The sequence below is a fragment of the Erinaceus europaeus genome, chromosome 2, assembly GCF_950295315.1.
Source record: "Erinaceus europaeus chromosome 2, mEriEur2.1, whole genome shotgun sequence".
NCBI classification, from domain to species: domain Eukaryota; kingdom Metazoa; phylum Chordata; class Mammalia; order Eulipotyphla; family Erinaceidae; genus Erinaceus; species Erinaceus europaeus.
This window is the reverse complement of record NC_080163.1, coordinates 183,605,702-183,622,036: the sequence shown is the minus strand read 5'-3', so window position 1 is coordinate 183,622,036 and position 16,335 is coordinate 183,605,702. Positions and strand designations below refer to the sequence as shown.

At 52.8% G+C, this 16,335-nt stretch overlaps 3 protein-coding genes across 12 annotated transcripts in view; 2 read left to right on the top strand and 1 right to left on the bottom strand.

Annotated features, from left to right (window-relative positions):
- Positions 1 to 16,335, bottom strand: part of LGI4 (leucine rich repeat LGI family member 4) — a 50,032-nt gene that overhangs the window by 32,648 nt on the left and 1,049 nt on the right. For 3 of the 4 annotated variants that reach the window (XM_060185717.1, XM_060185716.1, XM_060185715.1), the window contains one exon: positions 8,266 to 8,402. In XM_060185717.1, the coding sequence (XP_060041700.1) occupies positions 8,266 to 8,282 (17 nt within the window). In that variant the 5' untranslated portion in view covers positions 8,283 to 8,402. Of the gene's footprint in view, positions 1 to 4,969; positions 5,190 to 8,265; positions 8,403 to 16,335 lie in introns of all 4 variants that reach the window. The other variant, XM_060185713.1, reaches the window with a different exon arrangement.
- Positions 419 to 4,769, top strand: FXYD1 (FXYD domain containing ion transport regulator 1). Of its 7 annotated transcripts, none has more exons than XM_060185719.1 (8): positions 419 to 557; positions 1,211 to 1,333; positions 1,683 to 1,747; positions 2,134 to 2,166; positions 2,751 to 2,825; positions 3,983 to 4,032; positions 4,220 to 4,271; positions 4,375 to 4,769. In XM_060185719.1, the coding sequence occupies exons 3-8, from the start codon at positions 1,687 to 1,689 to the stop codon at positions 4,767 to 4,769; spliced, it is 666 nt and encodes a 221-aa protein (XP_060041702.1). In that variant the 5' UTR covers positions 419 to 557; positions 1,211 to 1,333; positions 1,683 to 1,686. The 7 variants fall into 7 exon arrangements, with proteins under 7 accessions (XP_060041702.1, XP_060041701.1, XP_060041704.1 ...); XM_060185718.1 differs by having other exon boundaries at positions 1,184 to 1,333; XM_060185723.1 differs by lacking the exon at positions 419 to 557 and adding an exon at positions 3,079 to 3,115 and having other exon boundaries at positions 1,184 to 1,333; positions 4,220 to 4,238; positions 4,375 to 4,500.
- Positions 4,737 to 16,214, top strand: FXYD7 (FXYD domain containing ion transport regulator 7). The gene is made up of 6 exons (XM_007539491.3): positions 4,737 to 4,845; positions 9,541 to 9,570; positions 12,803 to 12,877; positions 13,029 to 13,071; positions 13,207 to 13,247; positions 15,797 to 16,214. The coding sequence occupies exons 1-6, from the start codon at positions 4,815 to 4,817 to the stop codon at positions 15,817 to 15,819; spliced, it is 243 nt and encodes an 80-aa protein (XP_007539553.1). The 5' UTR covers positions 4,737 to 4,814; the 3' UTR covers positions 15,820 to 16,214.

Here is a 16,335-nt window from a genome sequence, read left to right as displayed (position 1 = left end):
GAACGCTGGGGTCAGAGGTCAGCGGGCTCCAAAGCTCTCAGGCCGGGTGACCTTAGGTCCTAGCTGGATTGAGTTCCCAGGCAGCTGAGCAGGAAAGAAGGACACGGGCGGTGTCACCCCAGCTCAGAAGCTCCCCAAGTGGGCCTGAGGCACGCAGGTTGGTGAGGATGTGTGTGTGTGTGTGTGTGTGTGTGTGTGTGTGTGTGCATGCCTGTGTCTGTCCCTTATTTACTTCCCTGAGTCTTGCCTGCCTATATCCCCTCTTCCCAGCCTTCCCCAGTGCCAGCTGCCTGCTTCCCTCATCTGAGCAGAGAGAGTTAACCTAGCAGGCCAGGGCGGTCTGGGCTCTGGTCTGGGGGCCGCCCCCTGGCCCCCCTCCAGTCCCGGCTCCAGTTACAGCGGCTGGTTGGGGAGGACAGGCCTGGGGTGGGGCTGGGAGGGGATACTGCCAGGGGCGGGGCATCCAGCTTTGGGCCAGGGGGTCCAAAGTGCTAGGCCCCTGCCTTGCCGGACGTTTTTTTGGGGTCCTTCTAGCAGCTGGGGACAACTTGATTGGGGTGAGCTTTACCCACCCTTCCCTCAGGGCTTCAGTCCTGGCCTGGCTGGGAGGCCTATTTTGAGAGCAGGAGTGGCCAGCTTAGGGCAGGCCAGACCAGGAGCTAGGGACTGTGGTTTGGACGCTGGGGTGCCCCCAGGGGTGGGAGCGTGGGAGCAGGTACCCCCTCCCCTGCTGCTGCATGTGTACCCAGCTGGGTATGAGTTTTAGACATGCACGTGGGGAGGCCTGGCTCCCTCAAGGGGCAGCAGAGGCCCAGATGGGTGCCTGATGGGGCCTCTCTCAAAGCCTGCTTCAAACATGGTGTCTTGGGGGGCCAGGGGGCGGTGCATTGTCTCTATGCCAGTGTGTCTGTGGGGGCATTTCTGTCTCTTGGTCCCACCAACCTGAGCCTCCTGTCATACCCAGTCTGGTGCTGCCCTCTAGGGTGAACGATGTCACCCTGAGGAAGGTGGAGGAGATGTTTTTTCCCCCTTTCTACTAACTTGGGAGTGGAGGGCTATTCCCCCAGGGGTGGCCTGTGGAGCTCCAGTGGCTGGGCCTCAGCCGGCAGGACTGTGTGTGACCCCCAGAGTGGGGGAAGGCAGGCTGTTGCCATGGTGGCCTGTGTAAGGCAAATTCCTCCAGGGTGAAGTTGGAGATATTTATACCCAGGGTCAGGCAGAGAGCAGACCAGCTGCCGAGGGCCAGAGAACCGGGAGATAGGACTCAGGAAACCTGGGTGCAGCGGTGCAGGCGGGCCTCGGGCGTGTCCAGTTTGTCTGTCTCTGAATCCAGGTGTGGTAAGGCATCCTGCTCTCCCCGTCAGGGGGGAGGTATGTGGGAGTCTGGGGCCTGCTCTGGAAAGGACCCATGGACTGGGCCTCACCTCTGCCCTCTGCACTGGGCTGCTTCTCTGAGTGCCACTATTGTGTGGGTTGTTTTGGTGACACTGTGTCCCCGTGGAGCAGAGGGTGGCCTTGTTCCGCTGAGTGACCAAGCTGGATGACTGTCGCTTTGGAAATGAAGTCTCAGGACTTTTCTCATACTTAACCAACTTGGGCTCAGGTCCTGTCCCCCTGGGTGGGTAGGGGGTGGTAGGCAGAAACACACATTTCCTGACCCTCAGTATGTCACCCCCCCCCAGGATCATGAGAGTTCTGGGCCACATCTTGGTTCTCTGTGCGGGTCTTGCTGCCATGGCCAATGCAGGTGAGTCTGGGGGAGGCAGCCCACTCCCCACTTTAGCCCTGAGGACTGCAGGGACTGGGGAGACTCTTCAAAGCAACCAAGTTAGAAGCTCCAACAAAACTGAGATAGTGGGGTCCAGGCAGTCAGAGGTTGGATGATGGAGAGGATGCCCCACTTCAGGCAAAGGTGGAGGGAGAGAGGATGAAGGCTGTCTCCCCTTGATGGATGGGATCTTAGATTCCCCCCCTCTCCCTACCATCCACCCAAGATAGGACAGAAAGAGAACCCAAGACCCAGAGTGTGAGCAACCTGCTTGGGGTCCAATAGCCCCCAAACTTGTGATGGCCTTGTCCAGGGCTCCAGGAAGCAGCCAACTCTGATTTATATCTGTCTGTCTTTCTTTCCAGAAGCTCCTCAGGAAAATGACCCATTTACTTACGGTAAAGGAGGGGATGTCTTTGGGGAGGGGGTTACCTATCCTCTTTCCTCTTTTCTCCTCCACCTTTTGATCTGTGGCTCTCTGTGTTCATATATCTATGTTATTCTCTTCATCTGACTCTCTGCCTTGATTTCTCCTTGTGTTTCTCTCTCTAGGTCTCTGATTCTCTTATTTTACCTCTCAGTATTTTTTTTTTTAAGATTGTATTTATCAATGAGGTGAGAGAGAGAGAGAGAGAGAGAGAGAGAAAGAGAGAGAGAACCAGAGCATCACTCTGGCACATGTGATGTTGGGAAATAGAACTTAGGACTTTGTGCTTGAGAGTTCAGCATCATATATATCCACAGCACCATCTCTGGGGCCTCAGTATCTTATGGGCCATCCTCTGCTGGCTCCTGTCCTTTCTCCTCTCCCTGTCTCTGGCCCCCTACCGCCTTGTTTCTCGCTCTCCTTTTTCCTTACACCCTCTCCTCTCCCTACCTCCTGCCTCCATCATCCAGAACTTGCTCCCTCCTTTCACTAGTCTCTAGTATCCTCCGGATCCCTCCCCTCCCTGCGCTCACCTCCCTCCCTGGCTACCCACAGACTACCAGTCCCTGCGCATCGCAGGCCTGACTGTGGCGGGGGTCCTCTTCATCCTGGGCATCCTCATCATTTTGAGTGAGTACCCCCAACTCCGCCTCCAGCCCCGCCCCTACTTACTGGTTATAGGCCCGCCCCGTCCTCTTCCGCGGTCCCGCCCCCACCCCCGCCGCAAACACCCCCGCCTGCCAAGGCCACGCCCATATGGCCACGTCCCGGATCCACCCACCGGCTCCACCCCCTCCTATCCTCCCGGCCTGCGCACGCTGGTGCAAGTGCGCCCCCCGGTGACCGCTGGGAGCAGCAGCTGAGGCCTCTCCTCCCCTCACAGGCAGAAGGTGCCGGTGCAAATTCAACCAGCAGCAGAGGTGAGAGGCCCATACCGCCTCGCGCCCCTCCTCCTCCGGAGCTGGGATAGCCCCAAACTGCACCCCTACCCCAGTGGGCAAAGGCGCCCTAAGCACTTACTACAACCAAACCCCAAGCCAGGCCTGGGGATCCAAAGGTGGATCACTGTCCACCCCGCCTGGCAGGGCGCCCAGCTCCAGGGAGGGGGATTTTCGGGGGAGAGACACAATGAGTTCCAGCTGCCCCCACACCTTTCAGACGGCACAGCGTGGCAAGTGCTGGGGGGTGAGCTCAGCCAGCCCGTGGCCCGGTTTAGCTGAGCGCTGGGCAAGGAACGCTGAGGTTTGTCTGGAGGGAATGTGCAGCCGGGCTGGGAGCGCCCCTTCCCGCATTCAGGCCTCGGCGGGTGTTGGCCGGCACTTCACTGCGTGTGCCCCCGCCCCACTCTGCTGTACTGTGGTGTTCACCCCTCACTCCCCGCCCCCATAAGGCGGGTGCCGCTCTTAACCTCCTTTGACAGATGAGGAAACCGAGGCCCCGGGAGCTGGTTTCTCTGGCCCAGGTTCACTCCCTTCAGTAGAAGGACAGGGTTCTGGGGCCCCTATAGCCAACCCGTCTTTCCCACTAACTTCAAGTCCCTTCTCCAATCCCGAGCTGGGGGTGAAGGTGGGGGGGTACTTAGATTCCAGCGCCTCCAGCCACAAGCACTAAAACTGCTGCTGGCAGTGCCTTGTGTTCTGGGGAGCCCTGGATCTGTTTCTTCCTCCTACCACTCCCCGCCCTCGCTTTGGATCTCAGTTTCTGGGGCTGAGGGGGGACAGCAGGATGCACTGGGGGCGCCCTTCTGCTTCACCACCCCCAATTCTCTCCTGCCCCTCCTTTCCCAGGACCGGGGAACCCGACGAAGAGGAGGGAACTTTCCGCAGCTCCATCCGCCGTGAGTCTTGGGGAGACTTGGGGTGCACTGAGGGAAGGTGAGAGTGGGTTCCCAGGACCCCCTGTATTTTCCCTAATCTCCCTGGACATTTGGAGAGGGGGGCGGGGACTTCCCTTGCTGCCCCCACCCTTCCACAGGAACCCGCCGCCCTCTTGACACCCCAACTCTGTGCCCCCTCCCCCACCAGGTCTGTCCACCCGCCGGCGGTAAAAACACCTGGCGCGATGGAACACAGCCAGGTTCTGCAGCTCTGTCTGGGCTGGGGGAGGGAGGGGCGAGGTGCTGGGTGGGTGGGTTGGGGGCCTGGACTCCCCAAACCTCTCACTCTCCTCTCGCCCACAGGAGTCGCGGGGTACCTGACGCCCCTGACCCCCTCCAGCCGCCTGGACCGCCACCTCCCAGGTCCCGCCCCCACCCGACTCCCCTCAGCTGCTGCTCAGATTCTCAATAAAACTGCTTCCCTCTCTCCACCGCGCTTGGTGACTCCGCCGGCCCTCTGCGGTAGAGAAGGGCGCCCGGCGCCCACCCCCCACCCCCAGCCTTGCCCCAGCAGGAGGTGCCCCCACCCTTGGGGAAGGGGCGGGGACGTCGGCAGTGGGCGGGGGCGGAGGTGGGGTGTCCCGGACCCGGGCGGGCTCTCCGGGCCCCCATTGGCTAAGGCCCCCAAGCTCCAGGGCTCTCCCGGTACCCCCCCCAACACACGAGTCAGTCCACCCCGCTTCCAGCTGCTGCAGTAGCTCCTTGCCGGTCTCGCAGTCTAACCGCCCCTGCTTCGGCCCAGCATGGCGACCCCGACCCAGGTCCCCACAATGGGTGAGCGTCGCCGGGGTAGAGGGCTCCGGGGGGCTCCGGGAGCTTAAAGCTTAGGTGAGAGTGTCTGGGGGCGATTCCAGCAATGGAGAGGGCAGAGGGGGTGGAGAAGGGGGTGGTGGCTCACCCATGGGCGGTGGCCGGCCCGCGCATCCCTGGGCGACCCTGCGGGACTCCTGCATACCACTTCCTGGCTGCGTCTGTCCTGGCTAGGACCCGCGGCTGGAGAGCAGAGTCTCAGGAGAAAGGATGCTCGGGCTTGTAGCTATGGCAACCGGGTGACTGGTCCAGCACCACGCTGGTAGTGGACGGGGAGAGATGGATTTTGCGGGCGGGAACGGGTGAGTCTGTGGCCAGAGGGATTTTCACACATTTCTGAGTGTCCGCAGTGGGAAGGGAGGGAGAGCTTCCTGTCCCTCATTTTGTCACCACCACCACCACCACCACCCCCCCCCACACATACACATCCTGTGCTGGTTCCTATGGTGGATGTTTTCTGAAATCTCCCTGGCTGGCTGGTTCAGGGGGAAGGGGCAAAAACGGGAGAGGGAGAGCTGGAATGAAGGGATGGGGAGATGGGGAGAGACAGCAAAAGACAAGCTAAGAGACATAGACTGTTGGAGATCCCCGAATCAGAGACACCAAGTGAGACCCAGAGAGGAAGGTAGTGGGTGTGAGAGATTCCCAGATTCCGAAACAGTGAGGGGGTAGAGGCTGAGAGAACCAGAGATGTAGAGACAGAGAGAAATCAGAGATAGAGACAGATGAGCAGACACAGGGACCCAGGCATAGAGAACAGCATGGAGAAGGGGAAAGGGACCCACCAGTGGAGGAGGAGGCACAGGGTGGAGCCGAACCACTACAGTGGGCAGGAAAGTGGGTGGTAGCAAGACCATTCTCCTCGCCAGCCCCTCCACCGGCCCCTCCCCCAGCCAGCCACACAGCAGGGCACATTCCACACCTGATAACCCACTTAGGCATCCACTCACTGCCTGCTAGCAACCCCTTTTGAAGAGACCACTCCAACAGAGGAGCGAGGATAGATGTATGAGTGCTTTTATAAGGGGCCAATGGGGGCACGGGAGTGGGCTCCTCATATGGACAGCAGGCTTGCAGATAGAAGTGGGTGCCCTTAGCCTCCCTCTGGGGTGAGAGAAACCCCCATTGCACTCCCAGCCCCCCTTTCCTGGCAAGGGGGGGGTGCTGAGCCAAGCCGTGTCTGCAGAATTTGAAGGGGGGGTGGAGGGGGGGCTGCAGAGTCTGGAAACCACCCTGGGGAGAGGGGGCAGGGCTGAGCCAGCAGCCCTGGCGGGAGCCCAGAACTTCATTTTTTCAGAGATGATAGTTAGCAGGATCGATGGCAGGAGCCAGAAAAAGGAGGGAGGGGGAGAGGGAGAAGGGCAGGGCAGTGCCTCAGCCCCCCTCTCACGCCTGGTCCCCAGTCGCAGTTCTGGGGAAATCCCAGGGGAGGAGGCGTGTTGTGCATCACAGAGCGCTGCAAGCAAACTAATTAATGAATTGCAGGGGGTGCGCGGGGTGGGGGGTAGGGAGCAGGAGAGAAGGATCTTGCCACACTGCCAGAAAGTAGGAGGCTGAGAGAAAGGAGACTCTGAGCCCCCCATCCCCTTAGTGGCTGTGAACTCCTGGCCAGGAGAAGGACCGCATTTTGGGAGCAGAAAGCACCCTGCAGGAGCCAAACAACAAAAGCAGCAGAGTTTGGATTTGGGGAGTTAGAGACACACAGGACCCCACCCAGCCTGGGGTGGCCAAATCCATCACCTCTTCTCACCTCAAGAGATGCCCCAGTTGCCATAACAACTACCTCCTTCTTCCTGATATCTCCCTGGCAACTGGCCAGGAGTGTACACATTCCTTCCTCTGCCTCCAGGGTTCTCCCTGAGCCCAGCCTTGCCCCAAGACCCAGATTGCTACTGGGTGGAGGTAAGCAGGCCCCAGGTGAGAACCTCCAGGTTGCAGGGGAGCAGAGAGCACCCCAGGATCCCTAGTGGGTTCTGGGACAGGGCCTCACAGCAGTGTGCAAACACAGGAGGCAGAATGGATTATTCAGCTGCTCTAGCATCTCTGCTGCAGCATCCTGCAGCCTAGGATGAGAGCTCACATTCATTCATTCATTCACTCATTCATTCACTCCAGAATACTTCTTTGAGAGTCAGCCATAAAAGCCAAGATGAACAGCTGAAATGAGTCAAAGGAATGCACTTCCCATCTGGTGGGGCAGCCAAGGTGGAGCGCAGATGATGCTAATAGTCTTTCCCCATCTTGAGGCATGTCACACACCCTGTGTGAGGTTTGTCCTGTCCATATGTTCCCCCCCCCACACACACACACACACACATGGCTCCTTAGTATTTTTTCCTTTTTTTCTTTCTTCCTTTTTTTTTTTTCAGTACTTTTTTTCTTCAAAGGACTAACTTAAGAAAAAAATAAAACAAAAAACTTACCTGACTTCATCTTCTATCACCACCACAAATGGAAAATGAGGGATTTTGGTGTGTGTGTGTGTGTATAAATGGTCTGTCTTAAGTGGGGGAGATTGCATAATTGTTCTGCAAAAGACATCCATGCCTGGGGCTCTAAAACCCCAGGTTCAATCTTTAGCACCACCATAAGCCAAAGATGTGCAGTGCACTGGTAAAACAATACAAAAGCAAAGCAAAACAAAACAAAACAAAAAAACCCAACCAACCAAACAAACAATAAAACTTCAACAAATGACTTTGCTTTGGGGGATGGGGGTTGGCTCAGTTTCCCAAGATGAAGGCTGCACCCCATCAGAGCTGCTATGAAAATGCGTCTCTGGAAAGGGCTTAGAAGGTGGCCTGGCTGGGAGCCAGAGCTGTGCAGTGCTGGCGAGGGAAGCAGAAGAGACAAGCAAATGCCATCACCCACAGAAGGCTCTGAGCCCAAGGCTTTTCTCTTGGGAAAGGGGGAGGAGTTTAAACATGAGCTGAAAGGTGTTAAAGACACTTCAGCACTTACCTAGGACTTCCCCTTTGAAGACTGGGCTGAGACCTTGCGACACCTGAACACTGTGAAGTTGGTGCTACCCAAGGTCTTGCCTGGGCATCTCCAGGATCAATCAGTTTAAGCCAGAATGTGTTGTGGTAATGAAGAGAACCCCCTCAAACCCAACATCTCTGACATCCAGCACTGATTCCCACTCATACCACCTGCCTATGGAAGGCTGAGGTTGCCCAGAAGCCTGTGCTCATGGAAGAAAACTGTCACCAGGTCAGAAGCAGGTAGGAGCTGGTGCCCAGGCACAGAGGTTCTTCTGCCTGGAAGCCATAACAACAGTTTACTAGGGCTCATTGGCCAGAACCAGACACATGGCCACATTCAGTGTCAAATCAGCCAGACAGCCTCCACTGAGACCAGAAGGGGATAGGTCAAGCCAAATACCTGCTGTCCCTTGGCATTGATGTCCTCAGCTCTGCAGAACTCTGCTTCTGGCCAAAAGAATGCACTAATAGTTGTCAGAGGAGTTAGGGAGCCATCTTGACGGGTTTCTTGAATGGGGAGGATGGTCTAAAGCACTCCTGAGGGGGAATATGGTTAGAGACTGGCAGGCAAGAGATGGGGAAAGTAAATGCACATACACACACACACATACACACGTATGTGTGTGCATACATCCATCTTATTTTTAACTTTATTTCTTTATTATTGGTTAAAGACAGGGAAAAATTGATAGGAAAGAGGGGGGAGAGAAAGAGACACCTGCAGTACCATCTCAGTGCTTGTGAAGCTTTCCCCCTGCAGGTGGGGACAAGGGGCTTGAACCTGAGTCCTTGTGCATTGTTACATGGGAACTCAACTGGATGCACTACTGCCTGGTTCTTATTTTCTTTCCTTCTTTTAATAGAGACAGAGAGGTAGAGAGGCAAACAGGAGAGAGATCACAGCACCAAAACTTAATTCAGTGCAGTGGAGGCCAGGCTTGAACCTGAGTCTAACACATGGCAAAGTAAACACACACATGTATTTTATTCACATGTTACTGTCTATGAAATTGGGGTGAATTTTCCAGTGGATGGGTAGGTTTCATGCAGGAAAGTTACATACATATTCACATACACACAGAGAAGTAATTATGATGTCAATTTTGAATCTTAAAATTGATAGTGCCTTTTATAAGTGAGATAGGATATACTATGTCTATGATATGTATATGATACCTATATTACAGAATGACACCCCTGTGTTGGATCAGTGGCAAAAGTGAGTGAATGAGAAAGGACCTGCCTTTCAGATGATTGAGATGTGTTAGATATCTTCAGGGAAACCAATGCACGCAGCAGTCCACGGGTGGGATTAGAATCTGTTACCTCTCATGCCCAGCATGATATGCAAGTAAGAATGTGTGTGTGTGTCTGTGTGTTTTCCAGGAAATGAACCTGTAGTTTGCATTAGACATCCACTTGGATGTATTAATTAGATAGGTTGTGCACTGCACAAGGGAAGATGTATACAACTGGCATGAAAGAGACCAGAATCTAGATGACACATTGAAATTGAAGCCCTGAGTCTTGCCCTGAGGCTATAATATCCATCACAAAGGGCTTTGCTTTCTACCCAGAAACCACTGGTCCCATCTTGGTCCTCAAAAATGCTCAGCAATCTGTACTGAAATACTGAAATGCCTTCCCTTTTTTTTCTCTCTCTTCCTCCCCACAGCTCCTCAGGAGCCTGACCCATTTCACTATGGTGAGTGGTGGATTCTACAGTGAGGGTGGTTGGAGGGGTGACTCAGACCCTGGTGGGTCACTGTGGATGGATCCTCAGAAGTGGCTATGGGAGTTGTGCTCAAGACCTTTTAGCTGGGCTTGTGGAGGGCAGAGCTGGTTTAAGGGAGAGTGAGAGATACCCTCCCTGCCCTCCGTCCAGGCCATCAGGACTCTGGGCTTCTACAGTGGTGTCATCAGAGGATCAGGCAACTCTGAGGTCAGGCTATCTGGATTTGAACCTTGGGCAAGGAGCTTTGGCTCTCTGAGTCCTATAAATAAGGGAACGTAACAGCTTTCATCTGTGACAATTGTGGGATCTACCTGGGCCTTGCTGTTAAACTGTCCTCACAGACCTGAAACTCAAAAGAAATTATTCTGGGGCCCGGTGGTGGCACATCCAATAAAGTGCGTATGCTACCGTGCCAAAGGACCCGAGTTCAAGCCCCTGATTCCCACCTGCAGGGGGAGAAATGAGTGAGTGAATCGTAAGTGGTGAATCAGTGCTGCAAGTGTCTCTCTATCTCTCCCTCTCTATCTCCTCCTCCCCTCTCAGTTTCTGTGTCCATTCAAAAAATGAACTAATAAAACACAAATTTCCAAAGAAATTATCCCCAGATCTTGTAGACATGCCCACTCAATCTATCCCCTTGGCTCTTGTGTACTGCTCCTCCAGTTTGCTGAGTTCTCTCCTACCTCAGGGCCTCTGTACTTGTTCCCTTTCCCAGGAAGTGTCTGACTGGAGCTCTGTACCCTGCTGGCTAGAGCTCCTTTCTCTTCCAGCCTCACTGACTGCCCTGTTCTGAGAGGCCCTCTCAGATTCCCAGTAAAAGGAGGTGCAGCCACTTGCAGCCACAGTCACCAGGCACCGACTTTAGGCTTTAGGCCTTTATTGAAATTCAGGTGTCAGTCTCAAAGAGCTGTACCTGTGCTGGTACAGGCTGGTGCTCTAGGAATAAGCATCTCAACAAATACTTACGGGTCATATTAGACTGGATGAATTCTTGAGAGAGGAAATAAATGAGGGAATGAGATTAATGTGTTTTGGGGGGCAGGTAGTAGCACATCACAGTGTGCAAGGACTCAAGTTCAAGCCCCCGGCCCCCACCTGCAGGGGAGGAGTTTCAAGAGTGGTGAGGCAAGTCTGTAGGTATCTCTCTTTCTTTTTTCCTTTCTTTTGTTTATTTAATTTTTTTATATTTATTCATTTTCCCTTTTGTTGCCCTTGTTGTTGTTTTTTATTGTTGTAGTTGTTGTTATTGATGTCACTATTGTTAGATAGGACAGAAAGAAATGGAGAGAGGAGGGGAAGACAGAGAGAGGGAGAGAAAGACAGAAACCTGAGATCTGCTTCACCACCTGTGAAGCGACTCCCTTGCAGGTGGGGAGACAGGGGCTTGAACCGGGATCCTTAGGCCGATCCTTGAGCTTTGTACCACATGCTCTTAACCCACTGTGCTACCGCCCGACTCCCTCTTTTTCCCTTTCTATCTTCTCTTTCCCTATCAATTTCTCTGTCAAAAAAAGCCACTAGGAGCAGTGGATTTGTAGTGTAGTCCCCAACCCCCAGCAATTACCCTAGTGGCAATGAGAGAGAGAGGGAGAGAGTGAGAGAGAGAGAGGAAAGGAGATAGATTAGAATACCTTTAAAAGGGGGACAGATAGAGCAGTTTTCAGATATTTGAATAAAGCCTAAAGGTTGGTGAAGGAAGGACCCATGCAGATATTTAAGGGAAAGACTTTCAAGCAGAGCGTCCAGCAAGTGCAAAGGTCCTGTGGCTAAACCATACCCTATGTGCCCCAGGAACAGCAAAGAGACCAGTGTGCTCATAGCAGGGACTAAAGCAGGGAGACGAGGGCATGAGGCCTGGGAGCTGGCAGGGACCAGCTTGGAAAGGCCCTGTGAGCTGTGTTGGGAGCTTTGGCCTTTAGAGTTCAATGGAGGCTGGCAGCTGGCTCTGAGCCCAGGGGGACCCTGATCTGACTCAGGGATTCACAAGATCCCATTGGCTGGGGGTCACAGAATGAGGACAGACCATATAAGGGGTACCTGCTTTAGTGTCCAATGGATCAACCACCATGGGCAGGAACAGGGAGGAGATGGAAGAGGTCATACATGTGCAGATATACACAAAACTATACATATGTGCACATGCATGTATACATGGGAACTGTATATTATGTTGCTAGAATCTACACATAGTCAATATGCATATTCTATAACAATATAATACAGTATATGTATTAAATGCTATAGGATAAGCATAGATAATATACTTATGTATATTAATATGTAATATGTACATAATATACATATGATGCCTGTCTAATATATGCATAGTTTGATTCAGAGTCATCTGCTACTCTGATGACACTAATATATGTAATATATGCATGTGATGCATGTGCATGATCTGTGCACATAGCATATACATGTAATATATGCATATACTATAATATGCTTATAACATAGTATGATCTATAAATTAGGAACATAATATACTCATGTATATTAATATACTACATATAATACACATATGATTCTTGTCTACACAGCTTGACCTGCTTCTTTGATGACACTAATATATAATACATGCAAGTAATACATGTGCAATATATGCACATAACATTTACATACATACCATATACATATAATATATGCATTCAGTCATGCATATAATGTAACATGATATGCTATGCTATATTCTGAAAGCAGAGCCGTAGACCGCTCAGCAATCTTGACTGCTTGATGATATGCTATATTCTTTTTTTTTTTAATTTTTTTTATATTAGCTTTATTTATTTATTGAATAGAGACAGCCAGAAATTGAGAGGGGAGGGTAAGATAGAGAGGGAGAGAGACAGAGAAACACCTGCAGCCCTGCTTCACCACTCATGAAGCTTTCCCCCTGCAGGTGGGGACCAGGGGCTCGAACCTGGGTCCTTTTGCACTGTAATATGTGTGCTCAACCAGGTGCGCCACCACCTGGCCCCAATATGCTATATTCTAAGGTCAGTGAATCCAGAGGGTGGATGTTAGAGAGGTCAAGGGGAGCTGCCAACACCCAAGTCCTTGTTCTAGGCCCTCCCCCTCCAGACCTCTCTCTGCATCCTTGAACTCTGACTCCCCAGCCTGGCAGTCTGGAGCAGGCCCCAGGGTGGAGGTGGAGGTGGAGGTGCTGCCCCGCCTTGATGCCCCCTACTCTCTTTCTCAGACTATGACACTGTGCAGACTGTGGGCCTGACCCTGGCTACCATCATGTTCGTGCTGGGCATTGTCATCGTCCTCAGTAAGTGACACCCCCTCCCAGGTGCCAGCATCCCTCACAAGAGGGAGCTAAGTCCACCCCCCACCCCCCTCACTGCCAAGTCTATGCTACCCCAGCTGCTTTGCATCCAGTCCCCTAGTCCCTCATGGTCTGTCTCTCTGTCTCCCTACAGGTAAGAAGGTGAAGTGCAGGAAGGCGGACTCCAGGTCTGAGAGGTCAGGCAGCACAACTGAGAGGGAAGGGGGTTGGGCAGCCTGGGGGGGAGGCCTGCTTCTGTAGCGGATTCCCTGCACCGCCCCCACTCCCCCAAAGCAATTCAGCCTCTTTAAGCGCCTCTTTATTTTCCACAGCCCAACGTGCAAATCCTGTAAGTCCGAGCTGCCTTCCTCAGGTGAGAGTAACAAGTGTGTGGTTATAGGGGGTGGGGGATATAGAGGAGTGTCCTTAGGATTCCTCCACTGGATTCTTTGAGGCATGGAGTCCGTGGGCTGTGAACTGTCCTAAACAGCCTCAAGGCTCCCCAGACACAAGGACAGAAGCCCCTGAGAGTAAGATGGAACCAGTCTTCTGGGGGGAGAGTCAAAGCATAGGAAGAAAGGGTCCTAGTGGGGACAAGATGTCTGCTGATCAGAATCTCTGCTAATCAGCAGAGGCAAATGACAGAGAAAGGGGATGGGGAGGGGAGATATAGATTGCCTTCCAGATTTTACCATTTGGTCAGGGAGGTCTATGTGAGACAATGGAGAGAATAAGAAGGAAGGCAGGAGAAAGAGCTTGGGAATAATTGCATGTATTAACAAAATGAGAGATTCCTAGAACACAGGTTTGAAAAATGGGCCAAGAGAGAATAGGGAGGACTAGACTAGAAAGATGAACAGGGAAGGAGGAAAGAGGCAGGAGGACCAGAGATGATAAGATTTGGAGGGGAGTCGGTGGTAGCACAGTGGGTTAAACGAATGTGGTACAAAGCACAAGGACCGGCTTAAAGATCCCGGTTACAGCCCCAGGCTCCCCACCTGCAGGGGAGTTGCTTCACAGGTGGAGAAGCAGGCTTGCAGGTGTCTATCTTTCTCTCCCCCTCTCTGTCTTCCCCTCCTCTCTCCATTTCTCTCTGTCCTATCCAACAATGACAACATCAATAACAACAACAATAATAACTACAACAATAAAACAACAAGGACAACAAAAAGGAAAAAAAAAAAGATTTGGTGGAGAAGTTGCCAGGCGGTGATGCACTCAGTAGAGCAGACATATCATGATGAGCAAGGACCTGGGTTCAAGCCCTGGGTCCCCACCTGCATGGGAGAGGAAGCTTCATGAATGATGATGCAGTGCTGCAGGTGTCTCTCTCTCTCCCCTCTGAATTTCTCTCTGTTCTATCCAACAAGTAAAGTAAAATTATTGTAGTAGTTGGAGGATGTGTTTGGAGAAGAAGGTGTAAGAGGAGGTGAAGAGCACCAAAGGAGGTGAGATGAAGGAGGTGGGGTGGTGTGGAGGAGGGGTAAGGTGTGGGAGGAGAGACGGTCAGGTGGACAGAGGTGAGGGAAGTCAGGCAGAGATGTTGGATTCAGGAGGGGGATATGCTTTGCATATGAAAAATCCTTGAGGGTGTTAATTTAAACTATGTAAAAATATCTCGACCTGCTTTTACTGGAACTGTGTCCTTTCTGGAAGAGTTCTTAAAAAAAAAAATAACCAGAGGTGGGGAATCTCTTGGCCTCCTTAAATGGTTCTTGTTTTTTGCCTCTAGGGTTATTGCTGGGGATTGGTGCCTGAATCTACTGCTCCTGTGATCATTCTTTTGATTTTTTTTTTTTTTGGATAGGACAGAAAAATTGAGAGAGGAGGGGGTAGATAAAGAGGGAGAGAGACACCTGCAAACCTGTTTAAGTGCTTGTGAAGTGACCCCCCTGTAGGTGGAGAGCAGGAGGAGGGGCTCGAACTGGGATTCTTGAGTGGGTCCTTGTGCTTCATACTATATGTGCCTAACCTGGTGTGCCATGGCCTGCCCACCCTTAAATGGTTCTTTTTTTTTTTTTTTTTAAATATTTATTTTATTTATTTATTCCCTTTTGTTGCCCTTGTTGTTTTATTGTTGTTGTCGTTGTTGGATAGGACAGAGAGAAATGGAGAGAGGAGGGGAAGACAGAGAGGGGGAGAGAAAGACAGACACCTGCAGACCTGCCTCACCGCCTGTGAAGCGACTCCCCTGCAGGTGGTGAGCCGGGGTTCGAACCGGGATCCTTCTGCCGGTCCTTGTGCTTTGCGCCACCTGCGCTTAACCCGTTGCGCTACAGCCCGACTCCCCCTTAAATGGTTCTTATAAGTAAATAATGGGCTTTGGGGGGATACTCAGCATGTGAGGGGGGGTGGTCAAGCACTGTGGCATTCACATGTCCTGTTTTGCTTTCAAAATGAGATTGAAGAGCATTATCTGAGCACTTTGTGGGTGATTTTTGGGGGGTAACTCTGGCACAGGCTGAGAATATGCATGTGATCTGACCCACTCCAGTGGGTGACAGTCCTGAGTGGGTGGGGATTCCCACTGTATCCAGGTATATGGGTTTAGGGGGTCCCCAAAGGGGTGGGGGTATAGGAGGAAACTAGGAGTAAGGAGGAGATGGAGACTCTCTTTTTGGTGGGGGGGATGGGGGACAGGGTCTCAGAAAAGCCTAGGCTGGTTCAGGGGTCCTCACCCTCATCACAGATGTGCCCCCTCTATGACAGGGCAACAGCCACATGCACAGGCATCCTGATGAACCAGATATTAGGGTGAAGGGAGGCAAAAGGGCTCCCCAAGTGCCAGCTAGAGGTTGACAGTTGGGAGGACATCCTGGTTTCTGTGTTGGGGGTCCAGTAGCCACCGCCACTATCCACCTCATGTTAACCACGACACACACACTCTATTCCCTCTCTCCCTCTCTCTCTCTCTCTCTCTAGCTCCTGGAGGTGGTGGTGTGTAGAACCAGCACGGGTTACCTCCACTGCTTTCCCTGCCTGAATGCGGCAGCCTGAGGACTGGGTGGAGGCGGTGGGAGCCCCAGCCGTGTGCCTGGGAGGGACTCCACACCCAACATGAGCCACCCCACCCATCCAGAGGCTGGAGCCACTGCACCCCATCAATGCCCCTCCCTAGGCCATGGCAATGATGACTCCTTTTCCCCCAATGAACCTATCTGCACCCGAGATCCAGGGACTCAGGCCTGCAGCTCCTGGGCTCCAGGAGTCCATCCCCAGCACCCCCAGAGTCTTCTGGGTACTGCTCTCTTGCACTTCTTTGCCTCCTCCAGGAGTGACCCTGCCCTGCACCCTCGGTGTCTGTCTTGAGCTGAATAAATGTGCATTTGGTTTTTCCCTCTGTTCTGTCTGTGTGTTCTCCTCTGTGGGGATAAAATGGGAGGCTGGATGGAAACTCAGTTTGGGGGTGCTCGCTGCCCCAGAGTCCTTTCTCCTCCCTTAATGTTTCCCTCCTCCTAGAG